Source organism: Balaenoptera musculus, chromosome 1 (assembly GCF_009873245.2).
Source record: "Balaenoptera musculus isolate JJ_BM4_2016_0621 chromosome 1, mBalMus1.pri.v3, whole genome shotgun sequence".
Classification (NCBI taxonomy): Eukaryota; Metazoa; Chordata; class Mammalia; order Artiodactyla; family Balaenopteridae; genus Balaenoptera; species Balaenoptera musculus.
The window spans coordinates 12,622,516-12,645,687 of NC_045785.1; the positions used below are offsets into that span (position 1 = coordinate 12,622,516).

General features: G+C 52.4%; 1 protein-coding gene across 1 annotated transcript in view; it reads left to right on the forward strand.

The window, feature by feature from the left end:
* The first annotated feature begins 9,051 nt into the window (after window positions 1-9,051).
* CROCC (ciliary rootlet coiled-coil, rootletin) overlaps window positions 9,052-23,172 on the forward strand; it is a 48,290-nt gene continuing 34,169 nt past the window's right edge. The window contains exons 1-9 of the mRNA XM_036874597.1: window positions 9,052-9,119; window positions 15,032-15,172; window positions 15,793-15,935; window positions 16,551-16,603; window positions 21,084-21,297; window positions 21,396-21,479; window positions 21,555-21,616; window positions 21,713-21,878; window positions 22,533-22,639. Of these exons, the coding sequence (XP_036730492.1) occupies window positions 15,813-15,935; window positions 16,551-16,603; window positions 21,084-21,297; window positions 21,396-21,479; window positions 21,555-21,616; window positions 21,713-21,878; window positions 22,533-22,639 (809 nt within the window). The 5' untranslated portion in view covers window positions 9,052-9,119; window positions 15,032-15,172; window positions 15,793-15,812. The remainder of the gene's footprint in view (window positions 9,120-15,031; window positions 15,173-15,792; window positions 15,936-16,550; window positions 16,604-21,083; window positions 21,298-21,395; window positions 21,480-21,554; window positions 21,617-21,712; window positions 21,879-22,532; window positions 22,640-23,172) is intronic.

Below are 23,172 nucleotides of genomic sequence, written 5' to 3' on the forward strand. Positions count from 1 at the left end.
ACCAGATGCTGCCAAAACCACCTGAGCTGGGAAGCAGAGCCTTCCTCAGTTGATGCTCAGGTGAGCCCCGCCTGCCAACACTGTGAGTGCAGCCTTACAGAGGACCCAGCCAAGCTGGGCCCAGACTCCTAACCCCTGGAAACTGAGTGAGTAAATGTGTTTCAAGCTGCCAAGATGGTGGTAATATCATTAGGCAGCAATAGATAACTAATACAAGAGGTGAGTGAAGGGCATTGGAGATGGGAGTCAGTGTGAGAGAAGAGTCTGGACAGGGACCTCCCTGGTTGCGCAGTGGTTAAGAATCCGCCTGCCAGTGCAGGGGACACGGGTTCGAGCCCTGGTCCGGGAAGATCCCACGTGCCGTGGAGCAACTAAGCCCGAGCGCCACAACTACTGAGCCTGCGCTCTAGAGCCTGTGAGCCACGACTACTGAGCCCATGTGCCACAACTACTGAAGCCCGCGCGCCTAGAGCCCGTGCTCTGCGACAAGAGAAAGCACCACAATGAGAAGCCTGCGCACCACAACAAAGAGTAGCCCCTGTTCACTGCAACCAGAGAAAAGCCCGCGCGCAGCAACGAAGACCCAACACAGCAAAAAATTAAAAAAAATAAAAAGAATCCTCCTGCCAATGCAGGGGACACGGGTTCGAGCCCTGGTCTGGGAAGATCCAACATGCGATGGAGCAACTAAGCCCCTGCACCACAGCTACTGAGCCCGAGCACCACAGCTACTGAAGCCCGAGAGCCTAGAGCCCGTGCTCCGCAACAAGAGAAGCCACTGCAATGAGAAGCCTGCGCACCACAACGAAGAGTAGCCCCCACTCGCCGCAACTAGAGAAAGCCCGGGAACAGCAACGAAGACACAATGCAGCCAAAAATTAAAAAAAAAAAAAAAGTGGACAGATTTAATGGCTGTATGGCCTTGGGAGGTCACTTAACCTGCTCCTTGGGGGCCTCACTTTCCCTGTATGTGGACGGCAGCTATTGCTCATGTACTGCTTACTCTGCGCAAGGCACTGTTCTATGCACTTAACATAAAATTCATTTCAGGCGGTCCAGTGGTTAAGACTCCTCGTCCCCACCACAGGTGGCACGGGTTCGATCCCTGGTCAGAGAACTAAGATCCTGCATGCTGTGCGGCCAAAATAAATAAATAAATAAATTTTTAAAGATTCATTTCATTGTCACAACAGCCCTATGAGATAGGTACTCATCCCTGTTTTACAAGTCATGAGACTGAAGCACAGTGAGATTATGTAATTTGCCCAAAGTCACATAGCTGCTAAGTGGCAGAGCTGGGGTTGGAACCCAGGCAGCCTGGCTCTAGCATCCATGCTTTTAATCAGGTTGATCTTGAGTAGTGCTGCTGACAGGGCTGCCTAATACATGGACGTTCCCATTCCCTCATGTGGATTAAGAAAGCCCTAATATGGCAGGTATTCAATGACAGGCCAAGCGGTGGGGCTTTATTCCATAGGTAATTGGAAACCACTGAAATGCATCATAGACACACAGTAGGTGCTCAATATCTGTTGATTTCTCTGAGCAAGGAATGACAGGAAGATACCATCCTCTGTGGGCAGAGTAGACCTGATTATGGGTGTGTAATGCAATAAGAAAACAGAAAAACACAAGATTAAGAAGCAAATGTAATATTATCATAGCAAAAGACTGGAAATAGCCTACATGTCTATATTAGTTATCTATTGCTGGGTAACAATCACCCCAAAACTTAGCTGAACACATTTCTTGTCTGACACCTGGACTGCAGCCTGTGAGGGGTGTGGAGACAGAGTACCCAGCTAAGCTGCACCTGGATTTCCCACCCACAGAAACTGAGACAATAAATGTGTTAAGCTGCTAAGTATTGGGGGTAAGGTGTAGACGTGCTCTCTTTTGCATAAAATGGGAAGGGGGGAAATATACTTTATGTGCATAAAATATCTGGAAAGATATATAGGAAACAGCACCCCACAGGTTGCCTGCAGGGAGAGACTGGGTGACTAGGAGACAGGGATGGGAGGGATACTTACTTTTACTTTATAACGTTCTGTACTATTTGAATTTGAACCATGTAAATGTACCATCTTTTCGACAAAAGAAAATCTATGTTGAAGAGGTCGTCTGTCATCCTAACACCCAAAGATAGCACGGTTAACGTTTTAGTGTCTTCTCATGTTTTTCCTATTATATCTATATACAAGAAATATTTTTCGGGAATGCCCTGGTGGTCCAGTGGTTAGGACTCGGCACTTTCACTGCTGTGGCCCAGGATCAATCCCTGGTCAGGGAACTAAGATCCCGCCAAAAAAAAAAAAAAAATTATTTTACAAACACGGGCTAATTCTGTCCTACTGTTCTGAAACTTTTCACTTAATATAACAATTTCTGGACTTCCCTGGTGGCGCAGTGGTTAAGAATCTGCCTGCCAATGCAGGGGACACGGGTTCAAGCCCTGGTCTGGGAAGATCCCACATGCCAGGGAGCAACTAAGCCCGTGCGCCACAAATACTGAGCCTGCGCTCTGGAGCCCACAAGCCACAACTACTGAGCCCGTGTGCCACAACTACTGAAGCCCGTGCACCTAGAGCCCATGCTCCACAACAAGAGAAGCCACTGCAGTGAGAAGCCTGAGCACCGCAACAAAGAGTAGCCCCCGCTCGCCGCAACTAGAGAAAGCCTGCAAGCAGCCATGAAGACCCAACACAGCCAAATAAATAAATACATACATACATAGATAAATTAAATATATATATATATATATATATATAACAATTTCTCCAGTTGCTGAACGTTTTCTGTAACATTTGGAATGACTTCATAGTATTCCATTAAATGAACAACTTACATTGCGGGACATTTTGGTCTTTCTAATTTTTTGCTATTAAAGCCAGGCATTAAAAGGCATTGCAAATTAGCCTTAAGATATCTGGCAAATCCAGTTAACCAGAACATCTGTCCTCTAAGCCTCCCGGGTAATGTGGTTTTGCTGATGGTGGGCAGAGTCCAACCCAGCCTAGCACCCGGGTTCGGCAGGCACCTGGCCCCAGCAACCTGGGGTTGTTAAGTCCCAGTCACTTGTTTCCCAGTTACCTGAGTTGCAGATTTAGGACCCTCCACAGTGAGCAGGTGAGCACCCAACACAACTCCCTTCTGGTGGCTGGACCTTGGGGCCCTGGGCTGGGCACCACCTGGTTATGGAGCAGTGACCAGTGGGCAGCAGCCCTGGGGATTCAAATGCCTATAGGCCGGGCTGAGCTGAGCAGAGTCACTGAGTCAGCACAGCAGGGGAGCTCAAGGCCTCTGGAGGAGGGTTGGTGTAAGTAAGTGCCTCCCCGCAGCAGGATCCTGGGGCCCCCGGGGGTAGGGTCAAGGAGAGAGGAACTGTGTTTGCTGTCCCTCCCAAAATCTCACATTAGGCAGCATGGTGTAGAGGAAAGAGCATGGGTTTGGGGACTTCCCTGGTGGTGCAGTGGTTAAGAATCTGCCTGCCAGTGCAGGGGACACGGGTTTCGAGCCCTGGTCCGGGAAGATCCCACATGCCACGGAGCAGCTAAGGCCGTGCACCACAACTACTGAGCCTGTGCTCTAGAGCCCGTGAGCCACAACTACTGAGCTTGCGAGCCACAACTACTTAGCCCATGAGCCACAACTACTGAAGCCCGTGTGCCTAGAGCCCGTGCTCTGCAACAAGAGAAGCCACCACAATGAGAAGCCCGTGCACCGCAACGAAGAGTAGTCCCCGCTCGCCACAACTAGAGAAAGCCCGCGCGCAGCAACAATAGCCAAAAATAAATAAATAAAATAAATAAATTAAAAAAAAAAAGTTTTTAAAAAAACCCCCAAAAAGCCCAGGCTCCTCTTTGACAAAGATAAAACTCCCACTTATCCCCTCTGACTGATGGGGAAACCATTGGCTGTAGGCCTGCTGCTTTTCTTTCTGGATATTTACTTTATTTCAAATGTAAAATCATAAAATTAAATATGCTTTATAGACAAAACCCCCCTCCCTAAGCCCTAGAGATTCAGACCTGCATCCCCCTTTTGAGATGGATCCAGTGCCTTCAAGAATGCAGGGAATGGACTTCCCTGGTGGCGCAGTGGTTAAGAATCGCCTGCCAATGCAGGGGACACAGGTTCGAGCCCTGGTCCAGGAAGATCCACAGGCCGCGGAGCAACTAATCCAGTGTGCCACAACTGCTGAGCCTCGCTCTAGAGCCCGCAAGACACACTACTGACGCCCGCACGCCTAGAGCCTGTGCTCCACACAAGAGAGGCCACTGCAATGAGAAGCCCGTGCACTGCAACAAAGAGTGCCCCCGCTCACTGCAACTAGAGAAAGCCACGCGCAGCAACTAAGACCCATGCCAGCCATAAATAAATAAATAAATTTATAAAAAAAAAAAAAGAATGCAGGGAAGTTGAGGCCAGGTGAGAGGATGGACATCTAACCTATTGTTAGAATAGACAGGACACATCTGTTTAGTTTCAAAAGCATGGTTTTCTCTATGGTCTCATCCCCATCCCATGTGGAGAAGGCACCTGAGCTTGTGAGAAGGAATGGGCAGCTCCACCATTTTAGCGATGAACAAACTGAGGCCAGAGTGCCTCAACCAAGGTTGCAGGACAATCAGGAAAACAAAGACATTCTTCCTACAGGTCAAGTCATTGAGGTCTCACATGGCTTGGGCTCTGAAACAGGGCAGGCATGCCCCCTCAGTCTGGTTGGGCGATGGGTCAAGGCCAGAGCTTAGGAGTTTAAGGCCTTTTTTTTTTTTTTTAACATTTTTATTGGAGTATAATTGCTTTACAATGTTGTATTAGTTTCTGCTGTACAACAAAGTGAATCAGCTGTATGTATACATATATCCCCTTACGCCCTCCCTCTTGCGTCTCCCTCCCATCCTCCATATCCTACCCCTCTAGGTAGTCACAAAGCACCCAGCTGATCTCCCTATGCTGTGCGGCTGCTTCCCACTAGCTATCTATTTTACATTTGGTAGTGTATATATGTCATCGCTACTCTCACTTTATCCCAGGTTACCCTTCCCCTCCCCGTGTCCTCAAGTCCATTCTCTACATCTATGTCTTTATTCCTGTCTTGCCCCTAGGTTCATCAGAACCATTTTTTTTTTGAGTCTATATATATGTGTTAGCATACAGTATTTGTTTTTCTCTTTCTGACTTGCTTCACTCTGTATGACAGACTCTAGGTCCATCCACCTCACTACAGATAACTCAATTTTGTTTCTTTTTATGGCTGAGTAAAATTCCATTGTATGTATGTGCCACATCTTCTTTATCCATTCATCTGTCGATGGACACTTAGGTTGCTTCCATGTCCTGGCTATTGTAAATAGTGCTGCAATGAACATTGTGGTACATGTCTCTTTTTGAATTAAGGTTTTCTCAGGGTATATGCCCAGTAGTGGGATTTCTGGGTCATATGGTAATTCTATTTTTAGTTTTTTAAGGAACCTCCATACTGTTCTCCATAGTGGCTGTATTAATTTACATTCCCACCAACAGTGCAAGAAGGTTCCCTTTTCTCCACACCCTCTCCAGTGTTTATTGTTTGTAGATTTTTTGATGATGGCCACTCTGACCAATATGAGGTGATACCTCATTGTGGTTTTGATTTGCATTTCTCTCATGATTAGTGATGTTGAGCATCCTTTCATGTGTTTGTTGGCAATCCATATATCTTCTTTGGAGAAATGTCTATTAAGGTCTTCCACCCATTTTTGGATTGGGTTGTTTGTTTCTTTGACATTGAGCTGCATGAGTTGCTTGTATATTTTAGAGATTAATCCTTTGTCAGTTGCTTCATTTGCAAATATTTTCTCCCATTCTGAGGGTTGTCTTTTCATCTTGTTTATGGTTTCCTTTGCTGTGCAAAAGCTTTTAAGTTTCATTAGGTCCCATTTGTTTATTTTTGTTTTTATTTCCATTTCTCTAGGAGGTGGGTCAAAAAGAATCTTGCTGTGATTTCTGTCATAGACTGTTCTGCCTATGTTTTCCTCTAAGAGTTTGATAGTGTCTGGCCTTACATAGGTCTTTAATCCATTTTGAGTTTATTTTTGTGTATGGTGTTAGGAAGTGCTCTGATTTCATTCTTTTACATGTAGCTGTCCAGTTTTCCCAGCACCACTTATTGAAGAGGCTGTCTTTTCTCCATTGTATTGTATATTCTCGCCTCCTTTATCAAAGATGAGGTGACCATATATGCATGGGTTTATCTCTGGGCTTTCTATCCTGTTCCATTGATCTATATTTCTATTTTGGTGCCAGTACCATACTGTCTTGATTACTGTAGCTTTGTAGTGTAGTCTGAAGTCCAGGAGCCTGATTCCTCCAGCTCCGCTTTTCTTTCTCAACATTGCTTTGGCTATTCAGGGTCTTTTTTGTTTCCATACAAATTGTGAAATTTTTTGTTCTAGTTCTGTGAAAAATGCCTGTGGTAGTTTGATAGGGATTGCCTTGAATCTGTAGATTGCTTTGGGTAGTAGAGTCATTTTCACAATGTTGATTCTTCCAATCCAAGAACATGGTATATCTCTCCATCTGTTTGTATCATCTTTAATTTCTTTCATCAGTGTCATAGTTTTCTGCATACAGGTCTTTTGTCTCCTTAGGTAGGTTTATTCCTAGGTATTTTATTCTTTTTTTGCAATGGTAAATGGGAGTGTTTCCTTAATTTCTCTTTCATATTTTTCATTGTTAGTGTACAGGAATGCAAGAGATTTCTGTGCATTAATTTTGTATCCTGCTACTTTACCAAATTCATTGATTAGCTCTAGTAGTTTTCTGGTAGCATCTTTAGGATTCTCTATGTATAGTATCATGTCATCTGCAAACAGTGACAGTTTTACCTCTTCTTTTCTGATTTGGATTCCTTTTATTTCTTTTTCTTCTCTGATTTCTGTGGCTAAAACTTCCAAAACTATGTTGAATAATAGTGGTGAGAGTGGGCACCCTTGTCTTGTTCCTGATCTTAGAAGAAATGGTTTCAGTTTTTCACCATTGAGAAAGATGTTGGCTGTGGGTTTGTCATATATGGCCTTTATTATGTTGAGGTAAGTTCCCTCTATGCCTACTTTCTGGAGAGTTTTTATCATAAATTGGTGTTTAATTTTGTCAAAAGCTTTTTCTGCATCTATTGAGATTATCACATAGTTTTTATCCTTCAGTTTGTTAATATGGTGTATCACATTGATTGATTTGCGGATATTAAAGAATCCTTGCATTCCTGGGATAAACCCCACTTGATCATGGTGTATGATCCTTTTAATGTGCTGTTGGATTCTGTTTGCTAGTATTTTGTTGAGGATTTTTGCATCTATGTTCATCAGTGATATTGGCCTATAGTTTTCTTTTTCTGTGACATCTTTGTCTGGTTTTGGTATCAGGGTGATGGTGGCCTCTTAGAATGAGTTTGGGAGTGTTCCTCCCTCTGCTATATTTTGGAAGAGTTTCAGAAGGATAGGTGTTAGCTCTTCTCTAAATGTTTGATAGAATTCACCTGTGAAGCCATCTGGTCCTGGGCTTTTGTTTGTTGGAAGATTTTTAATCACAGTTTCAATTTCAGTGCTTGTGATTGGTCTGTTCATATTTTCTATTTCTTCTTGGTTCAGTCTCAGAAAGTTGTACTTTTCTAAGAATTTGTCCATTTCTTCCAGGTCGTCCATTTTATTGCCATATAGTTGCTTGTAGTAATCTCTCATGATCCTTTGTATTTCTGCCGTGTCAGTTGTTCTCCTTTTTCATTTCTAATTCTGTTGATTTGAGTCTTCTCCCTTTTCTTCTTAATGAGTCTGGCTAATGGTTTATCAATTTTGTTTATCTTCTCAAAGAACCAGCTTTTAGTTTTATTGACCTTTGCTATTGTTTCCTTCATTTCTTTTTCATTTATTTCTGCTCTGATCTTTATGATTTCTTTCATTCTGCTAACTTTGGGGTTTTTTGGTTCTTCTTTCTCTAATTGTTTTAGGTATAAGGTTAGGTCGTTTTTTTGAGATTTTTCTTGTTTCTTGAGGTAGGATTGTATTGCTATAACCTTCCCTCTTAGAGCTGCTTTTGTGGCATCCCATAGGTTTTGGGTCATTGTGTTTTCATTGTCATTTGTCTCTAGTTTTTTTTTGTTTTTTGGGGTTTTTTTTGCTGTGTTGGGTCTTCGTTGCTGTGCACAGGCTTTCTCTAATTGCGGCGAGCAGTGGCTACTCTTCATTGTGGTGCACAGGCTTTCTCATTGCAGTGGCTTCTCTTGTTGCAGAGAACGGGCTCTAGGCGCACGGGCTTCAGTGGTTGTGGCATTTGGGCTCAGTAGTTGTGGCTCATGGGCTCTAGAGCGCAGGCTTCGTAGCTGTGGCGCAGGGCTTAAATGCTTTGCAGCGTGTGTGTCTGTATTTTTTACAGTTTTTTTTCCTGTAACTGATATCTAGTCTCACAGCATTGTGGTCGGAAAAGATACTTGACACGATTTCAATTTTCTTAAATTTACTGAGGCTTGATTTGTGACCCAAGATATGATCTATCCTGGAGAATGTTCCATGAGCACTTAGAAAGAAGTATATTCTGGTTTTTTTTAGGATTGGAATGTCCTGTAATGTCAATTAAATCCATCTTGTCTAATGTGTCATTTAAAGCTTGTGTTTCTTATTTATTTTCATTTTGGATGATCTGTCCATTGGTGAAAGTGGGGTGTTAAGAGTTTAAGGCCTTCAAGGCTGGGCCAGGGAACACAAAGCTGAGACTGCAGCTGGGTCTTGGTTCCCAGTCGGCTCCACCACCCTTCAGCGTCGAGACCCTGAGCAATTAGCTTAATCTTCACTTTCCCGTTTATGCATAAGGAGCTAACAATCCCTGTTTGCTGGGTTGTCCGGAGCAGTAAATGCGATCGTGTATGAAAAGCCCTCCACCTAGTGCGGCTCCCAGGTAAGTAAGCGCTCGTAGACTGAGGCCGCCGCAAGCTCCCAGCGGCCGGCCCCGCCCCGGGCCCAGGGCGCGCCCTCCACCCCAGGCGACGCGGGGACGCGGGCGGGTCGGGCGCGGGCTCCGCCCTCTGGCTTCGCCTGGCCCGGCCCGCTCGGCCTCGGCGGCAGTGGTGGTATCGCGCGAAGGTAGGAGGCCCGCAGCGCGCGCTCCCGTGGGTCAGGGGCTCGGGCGCGCGGGGCGGGCTGCGGCGGGAGAAGGCCGCGGGGCCGAGATTGCGGCGCGCGCGGAGGGCGGGAAGGCGGGCGCGCGCCAGGGGGCGGGTTGGAGCCGCCGTCCCGGCCCTGGGGGCGCTCAGGGCGTACGCGCCGCACGCCCCGGCGCTGCCCGTCTCGGCCTCCTGGAGAGCGCGCCCGGGGCCTCTGCGGACATCCTGCCAGCCGTCCTGCTCCAAATCCTGCCCGGATTCCCGCGGGCTGGGGCAGGCGGCAGGGGACGGGGGCCTGCCCGGGCGCAGCGGCCTGCAGACAAGCGCCTCTCCGCCCCGGGGGTCCCCTCTTTCCATGCTGAGCTGCGGTAGGAGGCTTTTCCCAATTGTCACCACCAGCAGCGATCGCTTACTGCGGCTTCCTGTGGGCCAGGCACCGTCCCTGCCCTCCTCGCTTGGGATAGTGTTTCAGTGCAACATACCGAGTCGAAAGTAGCTCCGCTTTACCGATGAGGAAACTGAGGCCCAGGGCAGTCAATTGAACTGCCCAAGATAGCACAGCCTGTGCAGGGATTTGGGGCCTCCTTGGGTTACTCAAAGTAGGGCCTGAGACCCCACCCTCGTGCCAGTCTCTGGGGTTGCCGTTACGAGCAAGCTCCCTTGTGATCTTTATGCCAACCCGAAAGGACAGTGCTCTGAGGCAATGTCTGCCCCCTTGGTGGCCAGTCTCCCCGGCTCCCTCTGGGACCTTGACTTGTCTGGGGGATTGGGACACTGGGGGAGGGGGCCACGAGGGTACCGTCAGTCTGTTTTCATCTGAGATTTCCTGTTTTCCTTAGCTAAGCTCACAGTAGGTGCTTAACAAACAAATCCTGTGGCCGGATCAGACCAGAGGCTAAGGCCAGGCTCCTCAGTCAGGAAAGACCTCAGGAGTTAGAACCCCTGGATCTTGGAGGTTTCCTTGACTTAGCTCCTCCTCTCTGGTCTTTCTCTCAAGCCCTGGGGATGGGGGTCAGCCCTCGGAGACTAGGTACCCCTCCCACCCAGGAGTCCCCTGTGGGGGACACTGCCCGGTTTTTACCTTGAACTCCTGCGAGGTGTTCAGGTGTTGGGTATGTGTTCGCTGGGGTCCTTCTGGGAACTCAGTCTGCGGGTCACATCGAACATGGCCAAGGCTTGCCGTGTGTGACCCCTGCTAAACCGTTCCTATTTTTTTTTCATTTAATTTCCTATATTACTACTTGTCTCCTAGCATTCATTCACTCACTCAACAGCTGTTCATGGCGCTTTGGGCCTTAGGCCCTGTGGAGACAGCAGTAAACAAGGATGACTTGGTCCCTGACCTTGGAGCAGACAGACAACATACATGTAGGAGAAGACAGTGAACAGTTACTGGCAGGAACCACTTTGGCTGGGAGGTCAGGGTTCACAATCTCAGAAGGTGACGTTTTTGGCCAGGGTCTGGAGTCAGCCATGAAGAGAAGGGAGAAGAGCATTCCAGGCAGAGAAAATGACAGATGCAAAGGCCCTGAGGTCAGAGCATGCTTGGTGTGTTTGAGAATCAAGAAGGCCAGCATGGCTAGAGTGGAATAGCTGGGGGAGAGGGGAGATGAGGTGGAGAGGTAGACCAGGGCTAGGTTGAGCAGGCCTTGTTCACTGTGGTAGGACTTTGAATTTTATTTTGAGTGTGATAGTAGCCAGCATGGGGGTTGAATAGAAGAGGGATGTGTGAGAATAGACTGGGCTGGGGGACAAGAGAGGAAGTAGGGAGACCCATGAGGAGCCATCTCAGCAGGCCAGGCAAGCAGTGGCAGTGGCTTATATAATATACATCAGAGACCTAGGGTGGCGCCTGGCATACAGTAAGCACTACATGTTGGTAGCCATTGTGTGATAGTTTAAAACTCTGGAACCAGGCATACTTCTCACCTGTGGCTTCAGTTCTTCATGGCTGGATGACTTTGAGCAAACCATTTAACTTCACCCAGCCTTAGTGTTGTCATCTGTAAAGTGGGTAGAACAGTACCAGCATCATGGGACTGTCAAGAAGGTTAAAACAGATACGGTACAGATGCAGAAATTGGGGCACAGAGCCTGGCTCATGGTTGGCTCAATATGTTTATTATAATTTCTAGTCAGCAACTGGAGAATAAAGAAAGGATAAGGGGGTGAGAGCAGCTGGTATTTTTGACTCAAGAGTGGCCTTTGAGGGACTTTTTGGCTAGGGCCTGCAGCTGGACCTGGTAAATGGCAGCTTTGCAGGGTGGTCAAAGGACTAAGCAGGACTGGGGAGGGAGTGAGTGCAACGGGTGTCTCCTCTGTGTTTATTCGCCCAACCTGAGGGCTGAGGGTCTACTGTGTACCAGGCAGGGTTCTAGATTGGGTAGGGTGCTGGCTGAGGAAAGGCACAGAATAATTCAGTTCAGTTCACCAAGCACATTGGGTACTGGGAGGAGCCAATAATACTAGTGATGATAACACTAATAATAGACAACACGTATGCACTATGTAACAGTGGGTAATCATTAAGGTAATTCTAGCTGATACGATAGTGAAATCCTGAAATCTCAGTGGCTTAACACAACAGAAGTTTATTTCTCATTTGTGAAAAGTCCTGTTCGGTGGCTTTCTACATGGTGACCCATGGACCCAGACCCCTTCCAGCTTGTGGCTCTGGCATCCCCTAGGAACTCAGCGTTATTTCCTTCCAGCTGGGGGAAGGACAGAAGTCCTTGTGGGAGGTTTTTATAGGCCAGGTCCGAAGTGGCACACCTTCTTTCTGTCTTAATTCTGCTGGTAAGAACTTGATCACATGGCCATATCTGACTGCAGTGGAGTCTGGGAAATGACTTCGAGCCATATTCCTAAGAAGAATCAGAAATGTTTTTTGGTGAACACAGAGCAGTTTCTGTCACACCATATCCAGGCACATAGCTAAGCACAGATCATCTTATTTAATCCTCATAATAGAAGCAGGCACTGTTATTATCCCATTTTACAGAAAAGGAAACTGAGGCTCAGAGAGGCAAAGTCATTGGCCATTGGCCCAGGGTCACACAGCTTGTGGGGAGGTACAGCCAGATTGGATTCCTGGCAGTCAGACGCTGAAGCTATAACATCCAGATCTTTCCTATGAGGAATTCAATTGTTGTTCTGAGAATTGGACGGAAACTGCAGACATTAGAAAATGCACATACACACAGGGTTTAGATATGGTTTCTTGGGCTTTATAATAGAACCCAGAAGGACCGGAGGGGGAGAACTTTGTGGACAGAGCCAAGGGTTGGAATCACTCAGTGCAAAGGGTTCTGGCATCCTGCTCCCTTCCCCCATCCCCTAGGGCACTGGGCACTGGCTGGGGAAAGGCACAGAATAATTCAGTTCAGTTCACCAAGCACATCTGGGGCCCCCTCTCTGCCAAGCTGGGCAAGCAGGTCTGGAGAGCCTGGCCTGCGGGTGTTTGTGGCCTCCCCCTGCTCTGGTTATAGGTGTGCAGCCTGTAGAGGAGATTTCTGGAGACTGTCTGGAGGTGGGAAAATGGAGTCCCAGGGTTTTGTAGTGACAGCTTCCTGCCTCTGGCTGAGTTTACTTTTGCCTAAATCTGGCCTCGGTTGCCATGGCAATGTGGAGGCATTTATTTTTTTGGCCCAGTGTGCCCTGTTTCCTGGTTTTCCATTTCCAGAGCAGATTCCCTAGCTGGGGGTGAGGGTTCCAGGCTCTGCTTGGACTGATGTACATTTATGCAGCACCTGCTGCATTCCTGGGTCTGACTTAGACACGGTTGGTAGAGCGTTGAAGTGCAAATGCCCCGGTCTTGCCTTGAGGCACCTATTGGGAGGCTGCCTGGCTTAAGTGGAAAGGACTTAGGGCTTCCCACTTCCCTGCAGCAGTGTGCCACTTTGAATAGGTAAGAGCCCCAACCTCTCTGTGTCCAGGTTTTCTCATCTGGAAAGGGGTTGAGGTGAGGATTTAATGAGATAACGTGAATGTGCCTCCTATGGGACACGGCATTAGAGCAGAGGGCACCCTGAGGCCGTGGGCCAAGAGGTAGCAGGAGCCCAGACACATGGTGCTAATGACAATAGGAAGAGCAGCCACCATTTACTCACTGCTCACCACGTGCCAGCTGTGGTGCAAACCCCTTACACTGTTCAACCCATTTAATCTTCACAGTGACTCTATGTGGTAGGTGCTATCAGTTTCATTTTAGAGATGAGGAAACTGAGGCTCAGGGAGGTAACTTGTCCAAGGTCATACTGCCAACAAGTGGCAGAGCTGGGGCTCCGATGCGACCCCATATCTGACCCTGATTTCAGAGCTGACAGCCTAACCACTACACCACACAGCCTCCTTGCCTTAGGGAAGGAACAATGGCAAGCAGTGGGTGGACCTCTGAGCCCCAGGGTCCGGGGTACAGGGACTGTACATTTCGGATTTTCAGATGAATGAAATCAGTATTGATCACATGCTCACTCTGAGCCCAGTGCCCAGTCGTAAGCTCTCTATGCCCCCAGGTGACTCTATGGGATGGGTGCCAATATTCGCATCTTACACGAAGACACTGGAGGCTCAGATAGGCAAAGTTGCTTTCCCTGGGGCACACAGCCAGTGGGGGGGGTGGGGTTAGGAGTCGGAGAAGGAGGATTCAGTTCCTTGCCTGGACTGGGCAATTCCACAGCCTGCACCTGATGTGGGCAAACGTCATCCCAGCACCCTGTAAAGACATTCTTAGCAAACCCTGTGACCCCTTTTCTGGGTCAGTAAAGATGGTCTTGAAGACTGGCCTTTCCCGCCTCCTGCATGCTGACCCCACCCCCTGCGCTTGGAGAGGATAGAGTGTGTGTGTGTGTGTGTGTGTGTGTGTGTGTGTGTAGTGCGGGGCGGTCTTCACCTCCAGGTCCCTTACCCCTTTCCCTCCCCCCTCCTCTCCATCCTTTTCCCTCTTCTTTCCACTCCTTCCCTTTCTCCCCAACCTCCTCCCCTCTCTCCTCTCCTCCCCCTATTCGTCCTTCCTCCTCCGGTTCCCCTCTGCCCAGCTTCCCACCCACCCTCTCCTTTCCCCTCCCCTCCCCCTCAGACCCGCCCACCTCCCTGATCACGAGGGGGCGCCGCCGGATTTAAGCCTAATCTGCCCAGCGCTCAGCACAGCAGTCTGGCTGTAGGGTGGGCGGGCTGTGTTGTTCTCCAGGGCCCTGGCGCAGGGCCTGGAGAGGGGTGCCCACGGCCTCCACCCCATGAACTTGGGGCTGGAGGGGTCGTTGGAGGCCCAGCTGGCACTGGAGGCGGTTATCCAGGTGGGTCCTGGGGGCTGTGCCCACCCCGTGCAGGGCAGGGGAGTGTGGGCCTAGCAGGAGTGGGAGGCGTGGGCACATCTTAGGGGTCCAGGGGTGGGAGAGGTGTGGTGGCGGGGTGCGCAGGGACCCCAGCTTGCAGCTCCCGGCCAGACTGGGGGTAGAGGGGTGCTCAGGGCTCAACTCCGTGGCTCCCTTATCCAGTGCCCCTCGAGTGCAGGGGAGTCCCTACTTCCAGATTTTAGGGTTGAGGTGACCTCTGCTGGAGCAGTGGGGTCATCACCCATCTAGGACGGGAGCTGGATTGGAGCCCCCAGCGCTCTGTGCTGCCCTGGGAGGTTTGTGAGTGGGCCGTGGGCTTTGGTTTGCTTCTCTGGCCCCCGAGGGGGCCTCCTTCCCGGGGCAGGGGGCACACAGAGTGTCCTCCCATTGGGCTTTTTGCGACTCTCACTCCCAGGCTTCCTTCCCTTTGGGGATTTCCCGAGGGTCTCCTGGGCACCCACATCTTTGTTTGGTGCGGCAGGACTTTGTTTCTCTCCCACCCACGCCAGGGAGCCCAAGGTCCCAGGTGCCCCCGCAGACCCTCCCTCTTTCCCTGCAGACACCGGAGAGCAGCATCCTGGGGTCGGGCCAGGAGAAGGGCCTGAACGTGCAGGACCGGGCCAGGATTCCCAGCCCACTTGCCTGCCTGCCAGCATCAGGGAGATTGTCACCCGCAACTTCTCCCAGCCTGAGAGCCCAGGTACCACTCTCCTTCACAGACACTGCCTGCATCTCACCTCTTCTCACATCCCCCTCCTCAACAGTCGTAATGAAGATAATGAGTGCAGCTTCCATTTCTTGAATAATCACTGTGAGGCAGGCACAAGCCTGTGATGGAGGGTCCCATTTTACGGATGAGGAAATGGAGGCTCAGAAGTATAATTTTCCCAGACTTGTTCTCCATGTGATGCTGCTGGAAGGCAGGGCTGAGCATCCCCTCCTTGCTTGCGGGCAGCCTGCTGCAAAGACTTAAACCCCAAACACCACATTCTCTCCCAGGGAAGGTGTGAGCTGGGTGAACCCAGGATTAGAGGGGGAGGGCAGCTCAGCTTAGCTCAGGGCTTTGTAGAAGTATAAGGGGTGGCAGTGTCCATTCCCCACCCGGGCAGGAAGGCTGATGGGCCCCTGTTCCCCCTGGAGGGCGGCACCCACACCTCATATGTGGGTTGAGAGAGTCTGGGAAGGGCCCCCTCAGCTACAGCTCCTCATGGGGACCTGGTCCATCTTCCTGCCTCCAGGGATGGGTAGGGCACCTGTAGGGGGAGGCGGTCCCTCAGGATGCAGGTGGAAGCTAATTGTGTGCCCGCTGTCCCTCTCCAGCCCTGCTGCCGGCCGCCGAGATGGCATCCATGCTGCCACTGCAGGAGGAGAACCAGCTTCTGCAGCAGGAGCTGTCCCGCGTGGAGGACCTGCTGGCCCGGAGCCGGGCTGAGCGCGATGAGCTGGCCATCAAGTACAACGCGGTCAGCGAGAGGGTGGGTGCTGCGGGGGCTGCGAGCTGGGCTAGGGGCTCCCCTGCGCAGGGCTGGGGAGACAGCCAGGGCAGGCCCGCTTCCTGGGCAAAATGTGGGCCCTGGAGTCAGGCCGCCTCCATTCAGATTGTGGCTCTGCCCACTTGAGTGGCCTTGAGCAAACCACCGCGCTCTGTGAGCCTGCTTTCCGTAGCGGGGCCAGTAGTGTGACATGGAGCTGTGAGGAATCAATGAGACGAGGGGATGAAGTGCCTGGAACCTGGGGTATTTCATTCCTGGCTGTCCCGAGCCTGCTTGCGGGGTGGGGCACGGAGAACAAGACCCCTAGAGGCCCCTGCCACCCCTTGAGTCTCTGGGCATCTTCCTGTGCCCCCAGTTACCTGGGCCTTGGGGTCCACCCAGCAGGCTGGGGTAGGCACAGGCAGCCACAGACCTGCCCTGCTCCCCATGGGGGTGAGGCCCAGCAAAGGAAGGAAGGAAGGAGAAGCCGGGCCTGCCTGCAAGTCCAGGCAGGATTCACGTCCCCCGGGACCTGTGCTGCAGGGCCTGGGCAGGAGGTCGGTGTGAGTGGAGTACGGGTGGTTCTTAGTGCATTTTCTCCTTTAGGCCTCCAGGCTCGTGGGAGACGACCCTGGGGAGTTGATGGTGGCTGAAAGTTGGTGAGAGAGTTGCATGAGGGAGGGAGTGTGTATGCGGATGGGAGATGTGTGGGTGGTAATAACACTCATTATAGTAGCTGCTGGTTACTGAGTGCCTACTGTGTGCCAAGCATGTGCTGGGTGCTTTACATTTAAGGCACCAAGGTCGGGACCATTATGATGCTCATTTAACAGGGGAGATAGCCGAGGCTCAGAGAGGGAAAGCACCCTGCTTGGGGGGTCACACAGACGAGGGCTCTGTGTTACAGTTTTGTTTCCTGGGTATGGGAAGAGGCACCTGGCCTGGGAGTTCCAGGGGGCACCTGGCCCTGGGAAAGCTGGAAGGGCCTCAGACGTGACCCCTGATGTTACAGACGGAAGATTGAAGCTGGCCCAGGGTCCCCTGTGTGGGACTGGCAGGGCTAGGGATGGCTGAGGACCCCTGAGCCGGGCCTGTCCACACAGGGGCTTGTATACCCGTGATGGGAAGAGGGATCTGTGTTCCTCTGTGTGGTTGTGGGATGTGCCCGTGTCCTGGCATCCGCCTGCCTGGACAAGCCCCTGATGTGTTGGGACTTGAAGAAGAGCAGGATGGTCCCCGGCACTGGGGACCGTGCAGAGCTAGTTTTCCCAAGGTTTGCAGGGGGTGTGGCAGGTGGGCTGGGCGGAGTCTGTATTGTTGGTGGTGGGCCCTGAGCCAGCCCCCTCCCAGTTTAGGCTGGTCATCTTTTGGCCCCTGGAACAGTGTCAGGCCCCTGGGGGCTGCCTCTTTTACTTTTATTTATTTATTTATTTATTTTTGGCTCCCTCTTTTAAATACCAACTTCTGACTGACAGTGAGGCTAGCACCGCCCCTCAGTCTGGCATGGGGAAGGAAGAAGAGGTGGAGGTAGCGGGTCCCTTTTCTGCTAGGACACAGCTGTGGGGCTGGGCCGGTTGGGGGAACTGCTTTAGTCTAGAAAGTTTCCTTGTGTGGCTGGGGAGACCCCTGAATAGCATGTAGAGCGAGCCTGGCAGGAGACTGTCCTCTGTCTGAGATGGTGTGAGTGTGGCGCCCCCTGGAGGCAGGGGCTGCATGACAGTGACCTTGAGGCCTTTCCTGGGGGTGGGTCCACAGGGAACCTCAGAGCCTGGAGATCACCTCATTAGAGGTGGGGAAACAGGCCCAGGGAGGGGACATGACAGGCCCAAGGTCGTTGGTGGAGCTGGGCCGAGACCCCTGGTCCGGGGCTCTGTGCTCCTGTGGCATGGTCACTCCCTGCTGCCCACTTGTCCTCGGGCTGCAGGTGACAGGGCCTGCCCTTGTGGCCATAACTGCTGCACGTGTGCTGGCTTAGGGGGCCAGTCAGTGAGGTTGTTCCAACCCCTTAAACCCCACAGCGTCCCTGGGAAAGGGGAGTGGAGGTGAGGTCAGGATCTCTGTCCTGTTGGCTACATGTAGGGAAACTGAGGCAGGGGCTCCCAGTGGCCACCTCCCAGGTCAGAGGGAGAACCTCAGGGTCCCAGTGGAGGACCCCGCTTCTTCCTGTCCCTGACGAGCAGGCGTTGGGCGAGGCAGCTGGGATGGGAAGGAGGGAGTCGGCTCCACAGGCCAGGCCCCCTGCGCACCCCCCCCACCCCAGTGTCCATGGCAACCTGGACCGAGTGAATGGAATGGCGGGGACTGGGGCAGAGGTTGCTAGGGGAGACAGTAAACGTCTTTCATCCCTGGCTTGGTAGCAGCCTCCTTCCCTCTTGAATTACAAGTAAAATTGAAAGGCTACTTGGTGAGCAGCTAAGTTTGTGGAAAGGGGTGGGGTGTGGCCAGGAGTGGCTTGGGTCTGGCGGTGAGCGCTGGAGAAGCGGTGGAGCACCTGGCGGCCGCAGGAAGCCCTCTAAAGCCGAGAAGCAGACAGCAGCTGGTTCACACAGATGTGCAAAATGCACACAACACAAGCCACAATCAGACCCTCCCCACACACCAACACAAACCCACCTCGGGGAGACACTCAGATTCACAGGAGCTGCCCAGACAGCGCACAATCCGACCCACAGGCACAGTCATACACCGTGGTATATCCGGCACACCCGCACCGCAGACAGCACAACGTTGTCTCACAGCTCCTGGACACCTGCAGCCAGACAAAGGTACACACAAGTGCACAGACGCGTGCAGAGCCCAGCTTCGCTCCCCAGGTCCGTCCACTTGTGACTGTGCACACAGTCATACAGACACATGGACACGTGGGTGCACACGAAGACGTACCCATCGCCCGCAGCACAACGTAGACCTTGGACTGCAGCTGCCACCTCACCCGGTCCCTGTGAAGGCCCAGACCCAGAGACTCACAGGGTCCCACATGGAGACAGATGACAAGACACACCCCACCCACACCCAAGGAAGCGCCCGCATCCATGCACAACACACTCACAGCATCTCGGTGCCACCGTCACCACACGCAGATGCGGATGCTCTGCCCATCACCTGACTTAGGTGGACTTCGCGCAGATACTGGCCACGGGCCTGCAGCACACCCTCCAGGCGGACCCCCTGCACCTTGCCTTCTCCTCCACCCTCAGACCGGATCCCCCCCACATAAGCTGAAGTCCCCAAGCAGCCTCCGTGGGCACAGTCACCCTGCCCTGCGCTGTCCCCGGGGGTGGGCGTGGTTTTGCCGAATATCGGCTTCCCTGTGCACCGAGGCCGAACAGAAATACGGAGACAGGGATTTTGGAGGAGGAGAGAGATGGCTTTATTTTTCTACCAGGCCGAAGGCAAGACACACCAGGCTAGCGCCTCAAGAACTGTGCCCCCGCTCCTTGGGAATCAGGGAAGATTTTATATGTGGGGCTCGCAGTCTGGGGTATGTGATAAGGATCAGAGTAGTGAAGGTCTTGCATTCTTCCTTTCCTTTGCATTATTTCAAAACAGTCATAGCTGGCCTCAGGTCGCCCAGTAATTGGGGTCCGGCAGTCTGGTAATTGCGTCCGTTTGCCTTGTCCGTTTGCCTCTGGTTTATCAGCCGGCGACCTTGTTTCTGAAATGCAAAAACTATAGGGGGTGATTTGTTATCGAATGTTAAGTGCCGGGACAAAGTAAGGTTAGGGATTGAGAGGCAGGGGATGTAACTCGCAGAACTAGATGTGATAGGTGCTGAATGTAAATTACATAGTGTCAGGGAGTGAGGTTAGCTTTGTCAAATTACTACAAATTAGTGACAGTTAAAGTAAAACAAGGAGTGATTGACTCTTTCAGGCCAGGTTATGTTTCTTCTCTAGCCTGTTCACTGTTCCCTTTATTCTCCTTGTTCTCAGGGGAGGGAAAACTTCATTTCTATATTTGCTGCAACAGGGTGGGAGTGGGGCTGGAGATGACTCAGCTTGGTGACTCACTGGGCCTCTCCTGCCATACTGCTTAACACAGGCCTGGGGGGCTGACCTGGCCTGGCCCCGTTACTAGCGTCGGGGAGAGTAGTTGCCCTTGCCGTTGGCTTCCCTGGGACCCAACGTGGGTGGGCGTGTGAATACCCTGCCCGGGCTTTTGCAGGCCAGGCACTGGGCTGGGCTCTCGTGCTGTTGATTCTCCCTGGGCACTGTCGCTCCTCTGTTGGTCCTGCTTGTCCTCAGTGGCCTCCTCCCTCCTCCCTTTCCAAACAGCTGGAGGAGGCTGAGGGGCCCCCTGGGACCAGCGGGTACCTAAGGGTGTAAGGGGGTTCCAGGCTAGCGAGGCAGTCAGAGCCGGCAGGCATCCTGCCTCTGCCCCCAGGGTCTGATGATGAAGGGGCTGCAAGCTGCCTGTGGGTAGGGGAAGGGCGGTGACCGCAGAGGCTTCCCATGAGGCGAGGGAGAGGAGGGAGCCCAAGGCTAGGCTGGGGCGAGAGGGCGTTAATAAACCACACCTTATATTAGAACACATGTGCGCACCTCTTACAAACCTGAGTGCTGTGTATGTGGGGAGTGGGGGCGGGGTGAGTTCATCTGTGTCACCCTGGGGGTGTTTTAGGTGGCCTGTGTGTGTTATGTGCGTGCATGTCTCTAAGCTCAGATATGCATACGTGTATTGATGCCTGTGAATGTATTCACGTGTGCTCATGCTGTTAATTCATTAACATTGCTACTGCCACTGTTCTAAAATACAATGGGGAACAAAATCGAGGCTTTCCTGAGCTCACTTAGGGTGGGGGTGGGGAGACAGGGGCATGAATCCAATAATTATCCACCACAGGGGGTTGGGTGTCTTGGAGGAGAGGCTCACGGTGTACCCAGGGCCTTTAAGGTTTACCCCAGGTGCATCTTTGTGTTTTGCATGCATACGTTTGTGGGCCCACATGCATGTGTCCATGCACACCCAGTCTGTGTGTCCGTGCTTGCCCAGTCTGTGTGTCCATGCACGGCTGCATTACCCGTGCACACGTGCATTGCATCCTGGGATTGCCCACACGTGCCTGCAAGGCATTGTGGGTCCAGGTCCAACCTGGCGCCCCCTGCAGAGGCCTGTGACTGCCTTCCCGGGGGGGCCCAGGACTCTCACCCAGGGCCCTTCCCTGCAGCTGGAGCAGGCTGTGCGGCTGGAGTCTGGGGAGCTGGAAACACAGGAGCCCAGGGGGCTGGCACGGCAGAGCGTGGAGCTGCGGAGGCAGCTGCAGGAGGAGCAGGCCTCCTACCGGCGCAAGCTGCAGGCCTACCAGGAGGGCCAGCAGCGGCAGGCCCAGCTCGTGCAGCGGCTGCAGGCCAAGGTCAGGGCCACCCACTCCTGCTCCTGCCCACCCTTGCGCTCACTTGGCCCAGCCCCCATGCCCCTGGGGCTAACCGGCCACTCCCCACCCATCCCCAGATTCTCCAGTACAAGAAGAAGACCTCGGAGATGGAGGAGCAGCTGCTGGAGAGAGCCACGGAGCTGGAGCAGCGGCAGCTGAGGGTGGGTGCCGGGCTGGGGCAGGGCAGACGCTTCCCTCCACGTGCCCAGCTTGATGCCCCCGCTTCTCCCACCCAGGACACAGAGCACAGCCATGACCTAGAGAGCGCCCTCATCCGCCTGGAGGAGGAACAGCAGAGGTGGGACACAGTGGGAATAGCTGGCAGGGCTGGGGGATAGCTGGCAGGGCTGTCCTCTCCGGCCACGCACCCACTGGTCCCTTTTCCCCCACCCAGAAGCGCCAGCCTGTCCCAGGTGAACGCTATGCTCCGAGAGCAGCTGGACCAGGCGAACTCGGCCAACCAGGCTCTGAGTGAGGACATTCGCAAGGTGACCAGCGACTGGACACGCAGCCGCCAGGAGCTGGAGCAGCGGGAGGCAGCGTGGAGGCGCGAGGGAGAGGTGGGCACCGGGGAGGCCAGCAGGGCCGAGGCTCCACCCTGACCCGAGGGGAATGGCCTATGGGGGAGGGGGCGGGGGAGGGGAGGGGAGGGAGAGGGGGGGAGGGGAGGGAGGGGAGGGGAGGGGGAGGGGAGGGGGAGGGGGGGGGGGGGGGGGGGGGGGGGAGGGGGAGGGGAGGGGAGGGGGAGGGAGGGCCCTGCTGGTCAGGTGAGCCCTTTAGTAGAGGTAAATGGTTGTCATAATAATAGCCTTGATTAGCACATACCACGTGCCAGTGCCAGGCGGGCGATTTCTCCTCTGTTCCTCATAGTGACCATATGTGGAAAGTGCCATCATCCTCCTAAAGAGAGGTTGAATAGCTGCCCAATCATGCAGCTGGCTGGCAGCTGGGATGCAACCTAGGTCCCCGGCGCTTTCTGCCTTCCTCGCTGCTGCTTGCAGTCCATGGAGGCTTTGAAATCCAGCTCCCTTAGCCAGCGGGAGGCTTGAGCTGGTGACTGTACAGCTCCGACAACAGCCCTGTATGCGGGCCCAGAGCCGGCCCACTGGGAGACCCACCCCCCGGGCGACGGTGCCTCTGGGTGGTCAGAGCTGGGGGCAGGAAGTGGGCCGGCCCCCGCTCCAGCCCCTACACTCAGCCCCTCTGCCCTCCAGTCTTTCAACGCCTACTTCAGCCACGAGCACAGCCGCCTGCTTCTCCTGTGGAGGCAGGCTGTGGGGGCCCGACGGCTGCTCAGCGAGGTGAAGATGTCCACTGAGAGGTGAGGAGGCCTGGCCGGCGGAGGGGCGGCTCAGGGAGACGCTGCAGCAGCCGGGAGACAACCCTGCTTTTCACACTGAATTCAACGCAACTCAGTTGAACTTCGGTCCGACCCAAAACACCTACTGTGTGCAGGGCCCTACGGAGATGCAGAGGCAGCTAGTAATAATTAACTCTTACCAAGATCATGGCAGTCACTTAGTATTTACTTAATGTACTTGCTAAATTGGCTATTTATGACCAAATGACTAAGGTTAAATACTAAATACTATTTGGTATTTACTAAATTTACCGTTTCCTAGTCATTACCAGTAAATAGTAAACGTTTACTAGGTGTTTGCTCTGAGCTAGGCTCTTTGTACATTTTATTTCATCTCATATCCACAGTGTCCCTGTGAGGTAGGAACTGGAATGATCCCCATTTTACAGATGAGGACACTGAGGCTCAGAGAGGTAGAGTGACCTTCCCAAGGTCACACAGCAGTAAGTAAGTGGCTGAATCAGGATTTGCAGTTCCTGCTTTTAATCTACTAT